General features: G+C 37.5%; 1 protein-coding gene across 1 annotated transcript in view; it reads left to right on the forward strand.

Moving 5' to 3' along the window:
- The window catches only part of LOC130907377 (adhesion G-protein coupled receptor F1-like), a 35,304-nt gene extending 20,150 nt beyond the window's left edge, over positions 1-15,154 (forward strand). Inside the window, exons 8-12 of the mRNA XM_057822377.1 lie at positions 1,972-2,573; positions 9,591-9,632; positions 10,037-10,090; positions 10,181-10,241; positions 15,040-15,154. Coding sequence (XP_057678360.1) covers positions 1,972-2,573; positions 9,591-9,632; positions 10,037-10,090; positions 10,181-10,241; positions 15,040-15,098 — 818 coding nt within the window. The 3' untranslated portion in view covers positions 15,099-15,154. The remainder of the gene's footprint in view (positions 1-1,971; positions 2,574-9,590; positions 9,633-10,036; positions 10,091-10,180; positions 10,242-15,039) is intronic.

A 15,154-nucleotide genomic window follows, 5' to 3' on the forward strand; every position in this document is an offset into this window, starting at 1 on the left:
GATGAGTGGAATGACAACCTCATCAAAAGGAATCCCAGCTCAATGTTCCTTACAGCAGTTGTAGAAGAAGAAATAATCGATACTGTAAATAATTGTAAATGCAAAACATCCACTGACTTAAATGACATTGACATGACAGTTGTGAAAAAGGTCATTGAGGGGATTTCAAAACCACTAACATACATCTGTAACTTATCATTTCAAACGGGTACATTTCCAAACAAAATGAAAATAGCTAAAGTAGTGCCATTATACAAGACTGGGAATAGACACCACTTCACAAATTACAGGCCTGTTTCTCTACTTCCACAATTTTCCAAAATTCTGGAAAAATTATTCAGCAAACGATTAGATAATTTCATCAGTAAATATAACTTACTTTTTGATGGTCAGTATGGATTTAGGGCAAACAGTTCAACATCACTAGCCTTAATAGAATCAGTTGAGGAGATCACTAACGCTCTTGACCACAAATTACATTCAGTTGGAATATTCATAGATCTACAGAAAGCATTTGACACTATTAACCATGACATTTTAATTAATAAACTTGAAAAGTATGGGATCAGGGGGGTGGTACTACACTGGGTGAAGAGTTATTTAAGTAACAGGAAACAATTTGTGAAGTTGGGTGACTATGCATCATCATGCTTGGACATTGCTTGTGGCGTCCCACAGGGTTCAGTGTTAGGTCCAAAACTGTTCATTCTTTACATAAATGACATATACAAAGTTTCAAGCAAACTAAAATTAGTTTTATTTGCAGATGACACTAGTATCTTTTGCTCTGGGGGGGACTTACATGAACTCCTGGGGAGGGTTTCTGAGGAGATTTGTAAACTGAAAGCATGGTTTGATAGAAACAAACTATCATTAAACTTAAGTAAAACTAAATTTATGTTATTTACCAGCCACAATAAATATAGTCACGTACAGATACAGATAGATGGGGTGAATATTGAAAGGGTCCATGAAAATAGGTTTCTTGGCGTTGTGATTGATGACAAGGTTAATTGGAAAGCTCATATAAAACATATACAAAGTAAATTAGCAAGAAGCATTTCAGTACTGAATAAAGCAAAACACCTTCTTGATAATAAATCACTCCACATTCTTTACTGCTCTTTAATCCTGCCATATTTACACTACTGTGCAGAGGTCTGGGGTAATACTTATAAATGTACAATAAATTCACTATCCATTTTGCAAAAAAGAGCCATAAGAATAATACATAATGCTGGTTATAGGGATCATACTAATATATTATTTTTAAAATCCAGAACTTTAAAACTCACGGACTTGGTTCATTTTCAAACAGCTCAGCTCATGTATAAGGTTATCCACATGTTACTTCCTGGCAATATACAGAAGTTGTTTTCTAACAGAGAAGGTCATTACAGTTTGAGAGGGGAGCTTCACTTACAGCATCAGAGAGTACGGACTACATTAAAAAGCTTTTGTGTTTCTGTTCGTGGAGTAAGGCTGTGGAATAAGTTAGATGAGGGGCTCAAGCAATGTCCAAGCATGACCCAGTTTAAGAAGTGGTACAAACACATGGTTTTCACAGGGTATAGGGAAGAGGAAGGGTTGTAATATAGGGGTTTTCACATATCTGTTATTGGCTGGTACTTTTTATTTCATTTTATTTTTATTTTGTCTTGCATCTTATGTATATGGTTGCATTATTTCTTTGTTGATATGAGGCCTAATTAAATAAGGCGGACTGATATTATTGAGGAATAGAAAAGGGGGGTAGGTTTTAATAAGCATATGCTTCATCCTACTCCTTTTTGGACACAATGAATAAATTCTAATATTTATTATTGTTATTGTCTTAAATATTGCTGCTGTTATCTCAAGTATTATAATTGGTTTGTATTTTTTGTTTGTTTGTTTGTTTTGTTTGTTTGTTTATTACTTTTATTTTCTCATGTCCAAAATAAAGCATTCTCATTCTCATTCTCATTCTATGTCTCCTGACTGCAAACATTTGCTTCATTATTGGCGCAGGTATCGCTGAAAGAAAGGAATTCTTCAATCTACAGGCATGCACTGCTATGACCTTTTTCACCCATCTTTTATACTTAGCGCTTTTTTTCTGGATGTTCAATTATGGCTTGTTGGTGCTTTATTACACAGTCAATGTTTTTGAAGCTATTTCTAAAAGCACCATGTTGGCTATTGGTTTCTGTCTTGGCTACGGGGCCCCACTGATTATCGCAATGATTACTATAGTCGTAACTGCACCGGTTAACGAATATATTCGGGAAACGCCAAAATGCTGGCTTAACTGGAATAAGTCCAGAGCAATGCTGGCATTTGTGAACCCGGCGTTACTCATTGTCTTTATAAATATTCTAATTCTAATTGTGGTGATGGTTAAACTACTACAGAGACGAGGAATGCCAAGTACTGTGCAAGGGGATGAGAAAAATGTCGTTGGGGTCCTTGCTCGGACAATGGCCATTCTAACACCATTTCTTGGACTAACGTGGTGTCTTGGAGTGGGAACACTAGTTGACCCTGACAGTCGGACACTCAAAACTATGTTTGACCTCTTTAATTCTCTGCAGGTAGGTTTCTCATGCTATATAAACATACATTCTAATGCCTTTAATTTAGAAATTAATTGTTCCTTTGTCTTTGGTGATTGTCATTCAGTTTATGGCAAATGTTTTGAGTTATAGGCAACAGGGTGATCGAAGATACACTTTGTATTCATGAAACATTTCCAATTGCCCCATTTGTAGCAGGTATGGTGGTATGAAAAAGTATCTGAACCTTTTGGAATTTCTCATATTTTTGTGTAAAATCACCATCAAATGTGATCTGATCTTTGTCAAAATCATACAGATGGAAAACTGTTTCTGCATTAACTAAAACCACCCAAACATGTATAGGTTTTCACATTTGAATGAAGATAGTATGCAAACAATGACAGAAGGGGGGAAAACTAAGTGAACCATCACATTAAATATTTTGTTCCTCCATGGTGTCCTCCCATGAACACTATTCTTGGCCATAGTTTTACACATAGTTGACGTGTGCACAGAGATATCGACTGTGCCAGCGATTTCTGTAAGTCTTTAGCACACACTCTCGGGTTCTTTTTTACCTCTCTGGGTATTCTGCGCTGAACTCTTGGTGTCATCTTTGTTGGACGGCCAATCCTCTGGAGAGAAGCAACAGTGCCAAACCCTCTCGATTTGTAGACAACTTCTCTGACTGTCGATTGATGAACACTTTTAGAGATGGTTTTCTATCCTTTCCCAGCTTTATAAAAATCAACAATCCTTGATCGCAGGTCTTCAGACAGCTCTTTTGCCCGAGCCGTGATGCACATCAGGCAATGCTTCTCATCGAGAAAATTCTTACCAGGTGTGTGTTTTATAGTGGGCTGGGCAGCTTTAAACCACTCATCAGTGATTGGGCACACACTTGACGTAAAATGTTTGGTAAAAATTGGTTTCAATTGCTCTTTAAGTCTTCTTAGGCAGAGGGTTCACATCAAGGGCGTAGGTTTGCATAGGGACGGTAGTGACATAACACTACCAACTTTCAGGGTGCTGAAATTGTCCCCACCAACTTTTAAGCAACCCTATTTGCATTTTATAATGGCTTCAATTATATAGGTCATTAGATTGTCTCCCCTAATGTTGGATGAATTGACCCAATCATTATTAAGATTATTAAGTGAATTACTTTGATTATGTTCAGACTTACATTGACCCCTTTTCACTTGCTGAATATGCCAGTCCATTTTTCCCCTCAAACGCACGTTTGATTGGCTGATGACTTGACACACGCATTCACAGCCCAACAGAAGTACAGCATGCCGCCTCCTCCGCCCTCTTTGAAGATGAGGGATATTAGAAGTTTTTTCCCGCCAGAAGAAGCCACTGTAAGTGATGTAAAAAGATGTCAATGTTGTGGAGGTGGGGAACACACTAATTTTGATACTGAAAGTCCGCCCTTTATCAGAGTTAGCATGACATTAATCTGTGTAAATTTCTCGAACTCAAGGAGAAGGCTGCGTTGAGAGAAATATCCTCCTGTATGTTTTGTACTGTTAACGTTAATCAAACTGGAAGAAATGTAGTGAACTAAGGATTACCTCATTATAGATGCATTATAGAATTGATGATCAACAAATTTGTATTTCTTATGTATGTTAATATAATTTGTGTTCAAATGTTGCAATTTAAACTTGCTAATAAAATCCAGACATTTATTCTGGAAGTTTTCAAAATGTTTCTTTAGTAGTTTTTGAAGTCCCTACCAATGTTGAGACCAAACCTACGCCCTTGGTTTACATACTTATTTTCCTCCTTCTGTCATTGTTTGCATGCTATCCTTTTAAATCTATAAATGTTTGGGTAGTTGTAGTTAAAGCAGACACTGTTTTTAAATCTGAGTGATTATGACAAAGATCAGATCACATTTGATGGTGATTTTATGCAGAAATGTGAGAAATTGCAAAAGGTTCAGATACTTTTTAAAGATGGTTATTCAACTTCCCCAGTTTCACTTTGACATTTGGATTTCATCTTTTGCAGTTATGTATCAGTCATTCATTTAAAATACAGTGGTACCGCAACATACAAATTTAATTTGTTCCGGGACCTAATTTTGCTCTCAAAAATTTCGACTTTACGACGCGACAGTCTCTCCGCCATTTTGTCTCCAGTCCATTTTTTTTTTTAGTTGAGTAAACAGTACCTTATTGTACCTCACAGTGTCTTATTTTTACTTGATTTTATAAATAGGACCAGTGGTGTTACCAGGTGTGGGTGGGAATTAGTCTTACACTACAATGCTCAAGTAGGTCGAAATCCAGCGTAGGGCTACTGCACCTTAAATCATGTTTTGTTTTCTCCTTGAGATAACTGTTGATGTGATTTGGTCTAAACAAATAAAAGTTTATTTAATTTTATTTGACTTAGTACACATCCATAACTGAACAGCATGGACATGCAGGTGACAATGTTTTTTTTACCATTTACCATTTTTAGGTAACCTTTTGTGGTGCCTCGGTTTTATTAATATTATTATAGTTATTCTTTGTTCCGCAGCCCCTTTGAGCTCAATTTGTCTAGCTAGGACTTGATGTATGATGAGGACAATAATATATAATCCATATTTTTGGAGAGTTTTCTTTTAGATTTAGTGGGTGTTGCGATCTGCTATTGCCAAAAACAAGATAGGACCCAAGATCAGACAACAACCGAGGAGAAACATTCAAGGATTTATTAAACACAAAACAAAACACGCGATCGCAGAAAAAGAGGAATAACAAAAGGGGTACGTGAAAATAGGTCGACGGGGATCAATAATGCGACACTAAGCAGTGGGCATAGAGTCAATAAGACAACAAAAATGCACTCAATACCTGCACAAGATGGAGGATCACAAAAACAAAGGTGGCTGACGAATAAGCTAGTAAATACAAGGCGACTCAAAAGTACTAGGTGTCGAAAGGCAAGTTAATATCTCGGCACCATTCTCTTGGATCGCCGGCGTCTTTATACTAAAAAAAATTAAAATTAGCTGCAGGTGCGACGTCGGGAACACCCCCACAGCCAGGTATTTGGGATAATTAAAGGGAAATTCCGACTAATGGGGAATTACGGGTTACGTCGCCAGCATAGGAACGGAACTCGTTCGCAACCCGGGGACGACCTGTACATCATTTTTCGATCAATTCTTTCCACAGCCCAAAAACCTACGATAAATCATTTTAATAAATACTACAGGTAAAATTACATATAGCAATAATACATAGCAAAACAAATCATCAATAAATCGGAAATTAAAAAGACGATTATTGTCACCTTAACTTATAGAGACTGGTGAATAGAGGTCAAAGGAGATGGCGGGTGTGGCAGTAGAGTACGATACAGTGAGCCGTGTTCTGATTAAATAAACACATTTAATTAGACACATGGAAAAAATAGATTAAGAATAAATAAAAAACTTTTAAAGGGTGTTTTTATTGTCACCCTAACTGACTGGTGAATGGAGGTCGGAGATGACAGCAGGTGTAGTGGTAGAGCACGATACCTTGAGCCTTGTTCTTTCAAATTCCATTTCACTCACACGCATACTTCTTCATTTCAATGGTGAGCATCACCTTCTACCTTTTTCACCACTACTAACATCTGCACCAACTTTAAATTTTACGTCATAAGTCGAAAGAATCGTATGTCGAGGTACCACTACATATCCCCCGAAAATGTAAAGCAAGCAGTGTTAACCCATACTGCTCAATTGATTGTGTATTAAGAGTTGTTATTGCATTGTATTGCAAAGGTTTAATACAGCATTCTACAACCTTTACATTATATGGTGCAGCTGTACTTGATTCGGTGATTTCTCAAACTTACATTTGGGCAGCGATGTAAATGTCATCTGCAAAAAAACACGTAATTTGACTCAAGTCAAGACAAACATTTTATTTGCTCCAAAAGAATATCTCTTGCATGTATTGTCAGTGAACCTCCAGTTTTTGTATGTGTAATGTGCAGTGATAGCCAAAAGTATTGGCACCCCTGCAATTCTGTCAGATAATGCTCAATTTCCCCCAGAAAATGATTGCAATTACAAATACTTTGATAGTAACATCTTCATTTATTTAGCTTGCAATGAAAAAACACAAAAGAGAATGGAAAAACAATTAAATCATTATCATTTTACACAAAAAGTATTGGCACCCTTTGAAAAATCATGTGATGCTTCTCTAATTTGTGTAATTAACAGCACCTGTTACTTACCTGTGGCACATAACAGATGGTGGCAATGACAAAATCACACTTGCAGTCAGTTAAAATGGATTAAAGTTGACTCAACCTCTATCCTGTGTCTTTGTGTGTACCACACTGAGCATGGAGAAAAGAAAGAAGACCAAAGAACTATTTGAGGACTTCAGAAGTAAAATTATGAGGAAGCATGGGCAATCTCAAGGCTACAAGTCCATCTCCAAAAACCTGAATGTTCCTGTGTCTACCATGCGCAGTGTAATTAATAAGTGTAAAGCCCATGGCACTGTGGCCAACCTCCCTAGACGTGGACGGAAAATAAAAATTGACGAGAGATTTCAATGAAAGATTGTTAAGATGGTGGATAAAGAACATCAACTAACATACAAATAAGTTCAAGCTGTCCTGCAGTCCGAGAGTACAACAGTGTCAACCCGTACTATCCGTCGGCGTCTGAATGAAAAGGGAATCTATAGTAGGATACCCAGGAAGACCCCACTTTTAACCCAGAGACATAAAACAGCCAGCCTGGAGTTTGCCAAAACTTACCTGAGAAATCCAAAAACATTTTGGAAGAATGTTCTCTGGTCAGATGAGACAAAAGTAGAGCTTTTGGGACAAGGCATCAACATAAACTTTAAAGGGGAAACGAGGCCTTCGAAGAAAGAACACGGTCCACCCAGTCAAACATGGCAGAGGTTCCCTGATGTTTTGTGGTTGCTTTGCTGCCTCTGGCACTGGACTGCTTAACCGTGTGCATGTTATTATGAAGTCCAACAAATTTTGCGGCATAATGTAGGGCCCAGTGTGAGAAAGCTGGGTCTCCCTCAGAGATCATGGGTCAATGACCCAAAAGACACTTCAAAAAGCACTAGAAAATGGTTTGAGAGAGAGCACTGGAGACTTCTAAAGTGGCCAACAATGACTCCAGACCTGAATCCCATAAAACACATGTGGAGAGATCTGGCAGTTTGGAGAAGGCACCTTTCAAAGACATGGAGCAGTTGGTCAAAGAAGGATGGTCTAAAATTCCAGCAGAGCATTGTAAGAAACTTATTGATGGATACCGGAAGCGGTTGTCCGCAGTTATTTTGTCTAAATGTTGTGCTAGGCTGGGCGTGCCAATACTTTTGTCCGGCCCATTTTTGGAGTGTTGTGTAAACTGATAATGATTTAATCTTTTTTTTTTTCCATTGTCTATTTTATTTTCATTGCAACAAAAATAAATTAAGATATTACTACAAAAGCATTTGTAATTGCAATTATTTTCTGGGAGAAATTGGGAATTATCTGACAGAATTGCAGGGGTGTCAATACTTTTGGCCAGCACTGTACCTACTGTATTTTCCGGACTATAAGTCGCTTTTTTTTTTTTTTTTTTTTTCAAAATTTGCTGGTCCAGTGAATTATTGTTATTTCATATATTTATATTTTTTAAACACTAACAGTCACAAGAAAGGTGTCTTAGGCATGTCCTCGACTTGGTAGAGGTGTTCTCGGATTTGGTAGTAATTTGAAGTGAAACTGAAAGTATGGTAAACGGTTGTGTTGTTTGGGCTACGGTAATCTGAACATCTGAATAACTAGTACCATAACTTTTTAGACGATACATAAACCGCTACTTTTGTCCCTCATTTTGAATCCTGCGATTTATAGTCCAGTGCAGTTTATTTGTTGATTAATTGGGTTTAAAGGTAACACTTAATTTAACAGCAGTGTCATAAGACTGCTATGATTATGAGCTGACACGATCATGGGCATTAAAGAATGCTTATGACAGATGTCATTAAGTATCATCCAGCAAATTATGTCACTAAGTCCGTTTATGCCCAGGTCGGATCGTTTACATCCATTCAAAAGTGAGATAATTTGCTGGATAACACAAAATGACATTTCTCGTAGGCATTCATTAATGCTCGTGGCAGTGTCATGTCATAATTATGATGATCTTATGACAGTTTTATGGTGCCATTCTCTAATAAAGTGTTACCAAATACCATAGCTAGTAATTAATGAAACAACTGGAACAGTAACTGAAGAAAGAATTAGTACAGAAAATGAATTTTGATTGTTATTTACACCTGTAGCACTGCAATGCATGCTAGGAGGCATCAAGAATTTTGATTGTTATTTACATCTGCAGTGTAGCAATGCATGCTAGGAGGCATGTTGGATGACAACAGTGTTGACAGCAAATGAAGCTTCTTGAAGCAATGAAGCTTCGCAGCCAATTGGTTCAAAGCTTCATGGTGCTTCATTTGGTCTTAGTATTATGATGCCGCTGTCCGATTAAGTTTTACCAGTTAATATCTTATGGTGTAAATATCCCACAATACAGTGAGGACAGCTAAGATGGTGTGGCTTATCTATGAACAAATGTCGTTTTCGTCTCAAATTGGTGTGTGGTGGCTTACCGTCAGTTACGTCTTATAGTCCAAAAATTAGGGTAATATATTTCATGATCACACACCTAGTCATCCTGTTGTTCACTATTTTATTGTTATAACTATAATGAATCATATTTGTCTTCCCTCCAAAAAATGACTTACAGGTATACTCCAGTGGGTCTCGTATGTTATTTATCCTCTTCATTCTGCATTTTGTTCGGTTGATGCAACCTAATAATCAGGTGTGACATATAGTCTGAGAAATATGGTATGGTGATTTTGCATGAGTTGAAGCAGGTTCCTTTGGAGGCAAACACTGCCTCCAATAAAATTTGCGTGTGCTATTATGGTGTGAGAATAGTTGGTTAGCTAATATTTAAACTGGTAATAATCCAGCAACCTTTGAAACTTTTTGATCTTCTAATTATTTTCTTTTATCTTTACATAGGGTTTGTTTATATTAATTTTTGGAATGCTCTTGGACAAAAAGGTATGTGCCTCTCATTCGAAAATGAAATGTTTTCACACAGTCTATGATTTATCAATGCAGTCTTACTCAGTTTCCACATTGCGCCGTAACATTTTTGCTATTTTTTTTTATTTTTTTTCATGTGTAACAAAGTAACATTGTATCAACATACAGTAAATCTAATAATTGTGTGTGTGTGCTGTGATCTTGCACTTAAATGCCAAGACAGAGACAACAGTTTAGTGTAATGATCCTATATTTGCAGTCCCTCCATAGTAAAATCTTGGAATCAAGCATTTCCCTGACTATCCTCACTATTTTAGTAATACTCATTGGAAGTCTATTTATAAGAGTCATACATTTCCCGGTAGGATTATCCACCATGGATGGTTCAAGTGCTGATTTGTGTGACTTTATATTTTCAGGTTCGGGCAGAAATTTGGAATCTCGTGTCTCAAACCTCTGTCAGTGGAACAAAGGTAATCACAAAATCCAAGCATATCTTATGAGGAGCTCAAATAGCCTTTCACTGATAATGTAATAACACTTGGTTATCTAAATTCTTTTAGCCCATCGGTTCTTCAAACTCATCAAGTCAGTGGTGGTTTTGGAAGACGTTTGGGAGAAAAGGTATTCAAGAGAATGATAATAATAAGGGGCTGTGAGATATCAATAAAACCGTTATGTGGCAAGATAACAAATATTCATAAAGTTAACAAAAAAATAAATAACATTAATGAGCAATTATCGAAAATAGATCGTAAATTACGAACATTTCCGAAAGTATTCCGGAAACAGCCGAATGGGGCTTTGACGTCACAGCCAGGAAACAAAAGGTCGAGGCAGGTGCCATCGTTGTTTATCAATGAGAGAGAGTTGCGTTCATGTTTTATCAAAAAATCTAAAATGGTTCAAACCTGTCATGCTATGTGGTGTACAAATAGCCATTTGTCCTAATGTAGTACCCATGAGTTCCCGAACGCCAGAAAAAGAGCTGGACTACGCAGACAATGAGTAAAGTTCGTCCTTGCAAAGAGGTCTAATTTTGCAGACCCAGCCTCCGGCACGGTTTTGTGTGGTGTGCATTTTACACATGAAAGCTATTCGAACTATGGACAAATGAAATCAGGTTTTGCTAAGAAATTGCTGCTGAAAGCAGATGCGGTGCCCACCATACACACGCAGCCACCTAAAGGTCCTGAGATATCAGGAAAGAGGACGATGACTGGCACTGATGAGACAACCCCACCACCCCAGGCTAAGCAAACGATGGGAGCAGCCAAGCTCGAAATGGCCAGAGTGAGTACTCTTTTGTAATAAAAAAACATATCACGCATTGGATATAGGACTGGACATATGTATAAATTATTGCTCGTAAAATATATACAACAAATCATTAATATTTGTGTCTTTTGGAAGAGCGAAAACCTATGATAGCAAAATAAATGATAATTATTCTATACATTACTTCATTTTGCGGTCACAGTGTATCAGCTTCACAAAAAGAAATGCAAAACAAACCATTCGGTGTTTCCAACACGATCTGTTGCCGGTGTTTCATCAGTGTGATTACTCCCCTCAATGATCGTTTCATTTGGCTGCATTGGCTTTCGTTTGGGCTCAAATTGATAACCCAAAACACCAGAGAAAGGTTCATAACTCTCCTAGTCACCATTAGAAGAATGTTCATTACGTCGGATTCGTCCCTGCAACTAGAAACAAAATTGTCCGCCATCATCGCTGCCATTCAGTACTAAGCACCGGGTGTTTCCTAGTTGTGATGTCACGCACACAATATGCTAGATTTCCGGGATCTCGGGCGCTGGTCGTTTTAGCTTGACAATTGATCCACATTTCTATCATTTTCTTGGTGTTGCGATGTGTGTAATTACACCAAGTGGCATGATATGAATCCAAAAGGCATGCATTTATGGATAAATGATGGAATATTAGCATTTCCCCAGGTGTTGTCATACTCTTTAATAACTCTCATTGGTAAGTGAAAATAGATGAATAAATCCACAATAAATCATCCGCCTATTTTCCATTACCAAAAGTAGTGACACTCCAGTTGTTGCGATTAACATGTACCTGTAAATAATCACTGATTGGATTATGCACAATAAAACAGAAACACCTGAACTGAAAAGCAATCGGCAATCTCTTAATGAATTTCCTACACCACATGAACTGTTTGCATCATAAACATACATGTACAACATTACTTGCGGCATAAAAAAATGCTAAAGATAAAACGTTGAAAGAGCGGCGGGCAGTCGAGTTTACCGCAGCCACATACTAAGATGTGTGTGAGGAGAATTTTGCTTTGTGTGCGTCAATGACCAAATGTTAGTACTAGAGATGTCCCGATCACGTCATTTTCAAAGTATCGGAATCGGCAAAAAAATATCGGCCATGCCTTTTTTTAATACATACGTATATATTTTTTAATTAAATTGTTTTCTAATTGTATTTAACGTTACAGACATAATATGTTACACTCATCCAGAGTCTTTAGTTCAGGCTTAAGGTAGGGTTATCAAATTTATCCCGATAACAGCGGTAATTAATTTTTTAAAAATGTATCACGTTAAATATTTAACGCAATTAATGCATGCGTTGCACGACCCACTCACGCATTGTCGTGCTCAATCTGTAATGGCGCCGTTTTACCCATTTAGAGAGATAAAAGGCAGTGTAAAATGAGTAGAGTGAATTTTGGCAGCCTTTGGAGCCTGTTTTTAAAAGACTAAAGCCTTATAATCCCTCTCCCTACGATTAGAAATATCATGGGAAGCAATGTGGGGAAGCAAGGTAGCAATTGATCTTTTTCTTAACACCTTATGTTATTTCCCAACGCAGAGAAGATATATCAATTGGCAGCACTACGCACAGTCATGGTTCCACTTCCCATCATGCATTTGAGTTGAATGGCTGCAGTATAATTTACTGAAAGCTCAACAAATACACTAGATGGCAATATTTAGTCACAATATACAAAGTCTTTCTATCCGTGGATCCCTCTCACAGAGAGAATGTTAATAATGTGAATGCCATCTTGAGGATTCATTGTCATAATAAACAAATACAGTACTTATGTACTGTATGTTGAATGCAGAGGTTGCGCTAGACTTTTTCGTTATCTGTCATTTTGACTGACAGTGTCATAAAAATCCGGTCATAATCTATTTTTACCCGTCACTTACATTTTTAAAATGATAATAATTTAATAATAATAATAATATTCAATTGTATTTAGTTTTCATTCATTTTTAATTAATATTCTGTCCGAACAAACTTAACAAGAGGCAAACAGACAGCGGAGTGCACCAATCAGCGACGGGCAGACGTGCCGTTAGCAAAGCGACGAGGGCAGGACGAGGGACTTGCGCGCGGAAGTAAACATACGAGGAGAACGGAGTTTATTCAACATGGCTAGCGCGAGACAGTCAATGACTCGTGTCGATGTCTTTTAGCTCATTTAAAACTGAATTTACCGCGGATTGGAACATATTCTCGTGTTATAGTAGAGACGACTTTCGGCGCGCAAGAGTGACGTTGCTCGTGAAGAACACGTAACGCAAATAAACAAATCTGATTTGTCGATTGATTTTGTACCTACTCGAGAGGCTGTGTCCCAGACTTTTCTCTCAGTGTTTGAAAAATACAGGCAGAACAGTCTGGCTGTGCCAGGCAAACACTCTCAGTTGCCTTGACATTTTTCCGAGTAAGGCCAACGACGTCATGCATCAAGAGAGACAATAGCTAATTAATATGCTCACTTGCCACCCTGTGGGTGTGAATTGCAACCTGTCAAAATGACGGATGGACTTCAGTTTTTACCGTCACCGTTTTAAAAATCCGGTCAGCGACGGAAAATATTCGGTTAACGCGACCCCTGGTCGAATGTATATATTCGTCCGAGTTTTATTCATTTTTTTTCTTAATGCATTGCCAAAATGTATATGATCAGGAAAAAATATCGGGAATGATTGGAATTGAATCGGGAGCAAAAAAAAAGCAATCGGATCGGGAAATATCGGGCTCAAACTAAAACGATCGGGATCGGCTCGGGAGCAAAAAAACATGATCGGAACAACCCTAGTTAGTACATATTCCTTTCTTTATAGAAATTTGGTGGTGTTTACTTTGGACTTTCAGTGCTGGGGTCTTGACAGCTTAGATGAGTTATATTTTATTCTGTTTATGTTAGGGTGACCAATCTTTAAAACCACTTGAAGTCTGAGTCTAGAAATTTGCATATATTCATTATTCGTTTAAAGGTCTTTCCAAAATAAATTTAAGCCAAATCAGAGTCGTTTACCTGCAAACAAGTTTGAACTTTTGGCCGTTTACATGGTGAAGCTGCGACACCAAGATGCAACAATTGTGTTGCAGATTGACCTCACCTTTAACAAGATCAAGACGCAAATTTTTGATTTCGGCCCCGAAGACAGAAGGATTCGCTTGCTCCGCAACCATAAGAATGGAACACTCTCGATCTGATGATAACAGCACTCGCACACAACACATTGGACATGTGCAATTTACTATTTTTATAATATTTTTTTTATTTAAATAGATTTTATTTTCGCATTTTGTGCCTTTTGAAGCAAAAGAGAAAAACGCAAGGACGACATTGCTTCGTTTTTTTTTTTTTATTATTATTGACAAGCAATGTTATACAATCACTTAAACTTGTAAAGAATATTAAAAATGTACAAGAAATATGAGAGATAAACGGGGAAAAAAAGGACAAAAATACATAAATAAACGCTATGCTTTGAGTAGGTGGATATGGTGTCTTCCCGGCTGAGGAGTTTGTTGTCAAGGAAGTGAATCATTGGCTGTCTCCTTGTAAAACTGCACTGCCCTCTAGGGCCTGGCATGAATACAACATCGTTTTCACGAAGAATTGCTGCATCTTTCGAAAGGAGACGGAACAAAGACGGAACCATGTAAATGTAAACATGAAATTTGTCATATTCTTGGAGCGTCACCATGTAAACGGCCCCTTAGATTGAGTTTATACAGGATAACCCTGATGGAGTTGGCTGACAAAAGCTTGAGAATTTGCAAGAATAGATGTACAGCAGAATCTAAAAATCACCAACATTCAGATTCATTTAACTGTAGCTGCCAGAAATTTAATTAAAATTAAAATTTGATTAATTGAGCAAAGCGACTATGGATTGGTTGGTAGTCAATCAGTTGACACACAGAGAGAGTCTACCAATCATGCTTCCATTGTCAGTCCTCAGGTTAAAAACAACAACAACAACAAAAAACGTAATACACCATGAGTGACTTAGTACCAAATTATGTTGAATAGATTATATGATATATAGCGGTGCTGAAATAGGTATAAGATCATCGCAAAAGTTTGATCATTAATTCAGTCTATTTTGTTGGTGTGTGTTTCTTCCAGGTAGTCACGACCTGCCATCTACCGCCTCCAAATCATCTTGTGCTGCCATCTGTCGATGACCCATGTCGCATCTCTGCTCAGACTGACCAACTTTTCCAAACACTTTTTGATTAAC

This window comes from Corythoichthys intestinalis, chromosome 19, assembly GCF_030265065.1.
Source record: "Corythoichthys intestinalis isolate RoL2023-P3 chromosome 19, ASM3026506v1, whole genome shotgun sequence".
Taxonomy (NCBI): Eukaryota; Metazoa; Chordata; class Actinopteri; order Syngnathiformes; family Syngnathidae; genus Corythoichthys; species Corythoichthys intestinalis.